We start from the raw sequence: 7,604 nt of genomic DNA on the forward strand, positions 1-7,604 counted from the left end.
TTTCCAGTGTGTGACAGGCCACTTGTACTTTGTTGAAAAGAAAGAAGGAAGAAAAAGAAGCATCGAGTAAACTGAAAAAGTACTGTTTTATTGATCACCTGTTTCATAAGAGCAAACATTTTCTGCTCGTAAGCGTCCCCCATATCACTTAAACTCAAATAAATGTGGAGGTCTAGCCAAGTAGATTTGAATAATAGATGTGATTTTTGAAACAGCAGATATATTATTTCAAAGTGAGGTGAAGATAGACTATTGATATATCCTTTTATCATATGTTGAACATTTTGTCCAAATGCAAGTTTCCATGGGGAAATAGAGTAGGTTTACATGTGTTTGTGGAAAGAGAGGGAGGACAGACATGCTCTTTCAGCGATTATATTCTTAGAGATGACTATGAGGTTGGAAAGGAAAACGAATCCAGGGAACCTGTTACACCAGCATTCACGCTCCGGGAGCAGCTCTGTGAATGTCCCTGAGTGTGGCCGCTGGCCAAGGACATCTAAGGGGAAGAGACTCGGCCACAGAAGAGGATGCTGTTGGTCTTGATGTGCTTGATGAGGAACAGGAAAGGGTGATCACAGCGGAAACTCTCAGAATTTCTTCCTGCTCTTACAATAATTTCTACGTCAGTAGCAGCTGCGGCCTCCGTGCCCTCCTCGGTCACCTCCACAAAGCACTTGTGGATGACCTTTGACACCACCAGATCGCGGCTCCCGGTCATGCCCGAGAAGTCGGCCACCCCATCACGGAAGGCATCCACCATCCCCAGGGCCCGCAGTGTGGGCACGAGGTCGTAGCTCTCTTCCACTTTAAACCGAGGCAGGTATAAATCCACTTGTCTCTTCCCCATATTCTGTGGGCTCGTCCACTCTATTAACTTCTCAGCAGAGAGCTGATCTTCAAGCTGTAACAGTGGAAAAGGAATAACTGTCAGGAATCTCAGTGGTCATGGAGCCCACCTAACCTTGGTTGGAAACATCTGGGAAACCTTTATTTTAACAGTAAACATGAATACAGGGGATTCAGTTATATTATACACATAAACTCTCTATACTATACACATATAATGTTTATATATTGCATGTAATCTCATTGTATATTATAAGCTGAATATTTTGTAATATTTATGTGATAAACTGAGCCTTCTGTATATATATTTGTATATATGCCCATACATAACAGCAGAACCATTAAATAAATGTATTTTGTAAAAGATGAACTATATATCTTCACTTCTTAAGTTGCCAGATCACTGCATGTTTCATTTTCAGATAGTCTTGTCTTGTTAATGTCTTTTTCTGCCTAGTTTTGCATGATATAATTACAGTGTACAGCCCATTATTATTCCTTTTACTTGCTTGACCTATTTGAAACCTTTTCTTGTATAGATATGTTTCTCTAACCAAGTTTAAATTGTTACATAATACCACCATTAAGTAGAGATTCAGTATATGTGTTTACTTAATTAGTATTTTTAAGCATTGTGTGTTAGTCCCTAAGCTACCGCATATATATTTTATGTGTGGCAACTTCACTGCAAATTCAGCATCACTGGCTATTATAGTAATTGCAGATGGCCATTTATGGAATGACTTTTATATGCCAAATATTGTTATTGGTTTCTTTAGAAATTATCTTGAAGTAATATAACAATGCTAAAAGGAAGATTTACTTTTTTTTAATTCTTAGCAACGGGGCTCCAAATAACTCTGAGAGAATACTTCTAAATAGAAAGTGAGCATCAAGATAGGTTGGTTTGTCTCCTCTCTACGAAGCACGTGATTCAGCCTGCAGAATGGAGCTCAGCATTGTTTTACTTTGTTTGATTTTGTTCATGAGTGAATTTGCGTATAAAGTTTCCATGAGTCATCCACATTTGACTCTTAGTTTCCCTTGTCTTCAAATGAATAGACTGGAATAGGTGAGGTTTTGATGGTTGCAAAATATTAACGTGTGAGCCAAGCATATTATTTTTTGAAATGATATTCTAGTTTTCTCAGACTATTACTGGGGCCTGTGAAGTTAAGACTTTCTACATATTCTTCCATATCACACTGGAAGGTCGTTTTTTGGGAAGGTGACAGGATGCCAAGTTCTCCTTCATGATTTTCCATTAGACTCAACAGAGAAGAAACGACACAGCCTAGTACTTTGCTCTTCTGGTGCATCACCAGCATTCTGTAAGCGTTGCTTCCGTGCGCAGCCCACACAGGCCCTGTGTCACCAGCAATCTAAGCAAGAGCAGGAAGCATCACAGGCACCAGGTCTTACCTCCTGCAGACCGTCTACTTCACTGGGCAGCAGCACCACCATGCTTAGCTCTTCGCCTTTGTACGGGATTTCCAGGATCTTGGCTCGCACGTCCTCCAGTGACCCGAAATTGAAATGATTGGTTTGTTTCATCATCTGCACAGGTTTGCTTGTATCCTGCAATAAATTCATGTGGCAGAAAGTGCTAAATGGGCATTAGTTCAAAAGAAAAAAAAAAGATAATCTTATTGAGATACCAAACTCTCATCTTCCTTCTAAGAGATGGTCTGGGAAACCTGTGAATTAGAGACAAGAGTTTCTCCAACTATTACCAACTAAATAAAGGGAAAAAAAGACAGCCTCGATAGATCCTCCTTCTACTAGCAGTTATAGAAGAAATGATCAAATACGTATTTAACTTTCACATTGTACACAGAGCTATGTTACATTATTGTAAATTAATTACAGACAATACCTTGTTCAGCCAAAACTTTTCCTCCATAGTACTTCCTTTCTTAAATTCCTGGTTCCACCGCCCTTTGAAATAGATGGCGTTCACCAGAACCAGAGCAGTAGAGCTGTCGAGGGAGTCTTTGGGAAACAGATCCTTGATTCTTCCTGCAAAGACAGAAAACCAAAGGTCTGTCATGAAAGGCACGAGTGGTTTGTCTGGAAGATGTTTAGACAGTTGCACCTGATGATTAAATATTCACACAAGTCATCCCGTGAGGGACTCCCTGCCCAGTGGTTCACCAGGTGAGGCCTTGCTCATGGCCCCAGCCTGATGGAGTCGCCCTCACGGAGACGCCCCTGCTCCTGACTGGGAAGGTGTGCCGTCTGTGTGTGTGGGGACCTCAGTCATCTCACAAGGAAACCCGATGAGCTGATTTTAGACCTAGTTTCCACAAATCGAATTGTCTGCATCCTTCCCTCACTGCCTCCCTCTGTCCTCTCCTGTTTCCTCCAGCCTGTGTTCATTCTCCTTTTCTTCCTTCCTTCCTCCCTCTCTGTCTTTTGAAATTTGAGCTCAATATTCCGAAGAAGTAGCCAGAATATTCTTCTGGACAACCAAAAGGCACCCAGTAATCCAGAGCACATGGCAGACACCATTCCCTGAGGAGTCTGCATCTTCATTCTCCAGGTTGAGTTGCTATAGGTTAGTCCTCTATTTAGGAAGGGAGGTAGGATAAGGTTCATGGGATGGAGACGTTGTCCAGCCACCCGCCCTGGGTGGGGAGGATGCCTGTGACAGTCCTGTGGGAGGGGGTCATTTCTGCAGAAAGGGTGGTTTGGGGGAGAGAAGGTTGTTTCCCAATTAACAAAGGGATCCTTTCTAATATCTTCTCTTAGGGATCATAGTCCAGACGTTAAGCCTCTAATTAAAAGAAAAACTTGGGAATCAACCTGAAGTCTGAGCAGAGACTTGGGATCCACAAAGACACTGTCATCCAGACTCGGCTGTGCCTGCAGGGGGCTGGTCCTGGGAGCCTCCCCGCCTGTTTCTCTCCGCACTGACGTGGACCGTCCACCCCCTGCAGGGCCTCCCCACCCGCTGCGATCTCGTCTCACCCCGCTCCTGGCAGCCCAGTCGGTCCAGCACTGTGTTCACACACAGCGGGGACTCAACAGTGGTTTTAATGAGTGACTCTCTCATAACCTACCATTGGTTTGGCTCTCCACCCAGGAATTAATCATCTTTCGACTTTCCTCTGCAGCATTTTTAAAATCAGCAGATTCCACAGTGGCTAGATAAAATTTCTGAACATTATCCATGTATTCCTATGACATGAGCAGGAAGAAAGCAGGAATGAAAAGTAATTTATCAGTAACTATGTAGGTATTCCCAAATTAAATTGTGTTAAATCCTGATCAAGCAGAGTTCTTTTTAAGCCAATCCCTAGCCCCCCCTCACTGGTGTGCTATCAGCCTCTGGACACTCCAGCAGGTGGGGTTGTTGTAAGGGAGCCCAGCAGACCTGGGAGAAATGTCCTATGTGGGTCCCCAGGCTCCTCTGCACACATCCCCACCCCGCATTAGGAGATGGGGCCTGAGGAGCCGGGATGCAGACGAAAGGTGTGACAGACCAGGAAACTCACCTGGAGAAACGGAAACTCCTTTTCTCCATAGAGCCTGTTGGCGATACTCAGCTCATAGGTGTCAGTGGATTTCTTTAATTCCATCAGAAGCTTTTGAAAGTGATGATGAACTTTTCCTGGCTTTTCAACCTTCAGACATCAAAAAGTGAGCTCATTGGATTCTCTATCAGTGTAAACTCTACACCCCCAGGGGTCTGTTAGGTCCGTGTCTAGAGGTATCCCCAGGGATGATGGTTGTGGTTATCTCCCCTAACTGATGTGTCTCACTGGATGTAGCCTTCCTAATCTTTACATTGAATCTTCCGGGTAACTCCTCTTCCTGCTCTAACACACTCCAGCCTTTCTCTGTTGAACTAGAGCTGCATCAGCATTCCATGATTGCCCTGTTTCTCGGTTGTCTCCAAAGGTTAGGGCAAAGGTCTCAGCGAAACATAAGCTCTTTGAGGGCTAGAGCCACAGAGAATTTCTAACAGTCCTCAGCTGTGTGAGAACATGAAATCTGTATATCATCCTATGTTGTGATTTGATGCCCTGCTATATTCCTTTGAGGGATTACTTTCTAAGACCTGTTGACTGTGATCTGTGGTTCTTCACTGTGATAGCCCTCTTCCCAGTAGCAACAGTGGGTGCCAGATAGACTGGGAACAGCTGCGCCTCAGCATCTCTAAGCCTCCAGCGCCGTGAAGACAGGAGAGCTCAGAGAGCTAAGAAACTTCTCCAAGGAGATGCAGATAATTTTTTCAATGTAGGCTTGTCTCAATTCAGAATCTCTCGCTTTCTGGCTAAGAGTGTTAGACTATTCAGATAAACTGTAGCTCTCATTCATTTTCCAAAATACTCCCAAATACACTTGATGATATGCTTATTGCTCTTGATCTAAGAGTTAATTAAAACTATATAATTGTAGCAACCTAATGTTATTAACATACTTACATTTTTATTCTGTAATAATGATATATAACCTTTATCAGAGTTTCCATACCCTGGCCCTGCTGTCCTGTTTGAATGTATTTGCATGTGATGCAGCAAACCTTTTATTGTCCCTGGTTAATTGGGATGAAGTCACTGTGGCTCAGAGCCGGCGTATTTTTGCCATGTTCCTCATTCCTGAACAGCAGATCACTATTTGAAGCTCCTTCAGGTTTCAGAGCCCCCGATTTTAAGCATATGCTTCTCTACTTTCAGAAAAACAAAGATATGAAGTAAATAGATGAAAGGAAGCGAAGTGAAACCGCTCAGTCGTGTCCGACTCTTTGTGACCCCACGGACTGCAGCCCACCAGCCTCCTCTGTCCATGGGATTTTCCAGGCAGGAGTACTGGAGTGGACTGCCATTTCCTTCTCCAGGGGATCTTCCTGACTCAGGGACTGAACCCAGGTCTCCCTCATTGCAGGCAGAGGCTTTGCCGTCTGAGCCCCCAGGGAAGTAGATAAGTGTGTAATGTGACATGGGAGGACTTTTCAGGTGGTGCCAGCGGTAAAGAACCCGCCTGCCGATGCAGGAGACATGAGAGATGCTGGTTCAATCTCTGGGGCGGGAAGATCCCTTGGAGGAGGGCACGGCAACCACTGCAGTCTTCTTGCCTGGAGAATCCCATGGACAGAGGAGCCTGGTGGGCTACAGTCCGTGGGGTCACAAAGAGTAGGACACAACTGAAATGATTTCACACACATGCACACACACGTGAACTGAGAAACAACTCTCTCCAGTCTATTTTGCCTGGCATGACCTCTTAAAATGGACTTTTCCCAGTTTATCTGAAATCCCCGGTTTAAGCTATGATCCTCTTGGATGTACGACCTCCTCTGCATCCAATGCCCTCTGACTCACGGGATTTCTCGTAGCTTTTCCTCTTGGGTTCTCTGTGATTTCATTGAAGTGAAGGACCTGGAGAAGACGGAGTGGGACAAGGAGACTGTAACGATCTATACACATCAGAGTAAGTAAAAAAGAAACAATGGAAGGACAAAAGACTACCCACAAACAAAACTATATACCAAATAAATGCCCCTCACTGGGACAAAATCAAGAGGAAACAAAGAAAAAGCACACAGAAATGTTCAGTGAAAACTTCGTCCTTAAAGAACACAATCGATGTGTGGAAAACACCAAGCTGCTTGATCGCTGTCCACTTTAAAGAATCGTGTCTCATTTTACATTCATCGCTCAGGAAACATGGAAAGGTGTCTCCCATGGATTTTAGTCAGCGCCTCCCTTCCAGTGAGCTCTTCCTTTAGCGCCTCACCCCTGGCTGTTGGGCGATTGCAGGGGTTCATCCCAGCCCCCAGAAGAAGTCCAGGCACAGGAGGCGGGTGGGGAGCCCTGTGGGAGAGTGTGCGCCCCCACAGCTCTGTGCCCACCCAGTCGTGGGGCTGCTTGAGCTTCCCGTGGGACCCCCGGGGACAGCCAGGCCTGTGGTCATCTGCACTCCAGCCAGCAGACAAGCCACACGAACCTGTGACGGAAAGGCAGCTGCCACCTACCTTCTGCATTTCTGATGCGGTGTTTTCTCGGGCCCCTAAGTAAGTCATGGCTAAGGCGGATGAGATACTGAAAGGGGACAGGAAGATGTTTTCCTTCTCTGATTTTCTGATCTGGTGGAACAGATCGATTGCAAGGTGGATGATTGCCTCACCGAGGGAACTCATGGTGGCTGGATGTGGTCTGGAAGTCCTGGAAGAGCATCAGACACATTTTATAATCACTGTAGTGAAGGAAGGCTAGTCTGTAAAATGCTATATATGTGGGTTGCATGATTCTGGCAATCAACATTTCTCCTCTTCGTACTTTTCAAGCCTTTCAAAATGAACAGTATGCATTTCATAATTAGAGGACTATTGAAATTAGTTTTTAAAGAAAATTTGTGAAAAAGTAATAGAATATCTTTATCTTTTCCTCCTCAGTGGTTGCATTAAGACTGGGTAAAAAAATGGTTTGTAGCAGATACCAGGCAAAGACTGATGTGGTGACGCTCAGCCATCTGCCGTTAGGCGCCTTCCTCTATAGAAGGCTCTCACTGTGGTGACACTCCGCCATCTGCCGTTAGGCGCCTTCCTCTGTAGAAGGGTCTCACTGTGGTGACACTCAGCCATCTGCCATTAGGCGCCTTCCTCTGTAGAAGGCTCTCACTGTGGTGACACTCAGCCACCTCCCGTTAGGCGCCTTCCCCTATAGAAGGGTCTCACTGTGGTGACACTCAGCCACCTCCCGTTAGGCGCCTTCCTCTATAGAAGGCTCTCACTGTGGTGACACTCCGCC

General features: G+C 45.1%; 1 protein-coding gene across 1 annotated transcript; it reads right to left on the reverse strand.

Moving 5' to 3' along the window:
• On the reverse strand, nt 1–7,016 carry LOC129549614 (serpin B3-like). Its single transcript, XM_055416840.2, has 7 exons — nt 6,830–7,016; nt 6,147–6,233; nt 4,347–4,475; nt 3,912–4,029; nt 2,726–2,868; nt 2,272–2,427; nt 1–904 (listed from the first exon to the last, which is right to left on the reverse strand). The coding sequence occupies exons 1-7, from the start codon at nt 6,992–6,994 to the stop codon at nt 500–502; spliced, it is 1,203 nt and encodes a 400-aa protein (XP_055272815.2). The 5' UTR covers nt 6,995–7,016; the 3' UTR covers nt 1–499.
• Between the last annotated feature and the right edge of the window lie 588 nt (nt 7,017–7,604).

The sequence above is a fragment of the Moschus berezovskii genome, chromosome 28, assembly GCF_049115385.1.
Source record: "Moschus berezovskii isolate FMDL1 chromosome 28, NW_MosBer_1.0, whole genome shotgun sequence".
Lineage (NCBI taxonomy): Eukaryota > Metazoa > Chordata > Mammalia > Artiodactyla > Moschidae > Moschus > Moschus berezovskii.

Coding starts and splice junctions, on each gene's coding strand:
- LOC129549614 (XM_055416840.2), bottom strand. CDS start 6,994: ATGAGTTCCCTCGGTGAGGCAATCATCCACCTTGCAATCGATCTGTTC. Junction 2,869..3,911: donor GGTGGAGAGCCAAACCAATG/GTAGGTTATGAG, acceptor CTGTCTTTGCAG/GAAGAATCAAGGATCTGTTT. Junction 2,428..2,725: donor AAAAGTTTTGGCTGAACAAG/GTATTGTCTGTA, acceptor AATTTATTGCAG/GATACAAGCAAACCTGTGCA.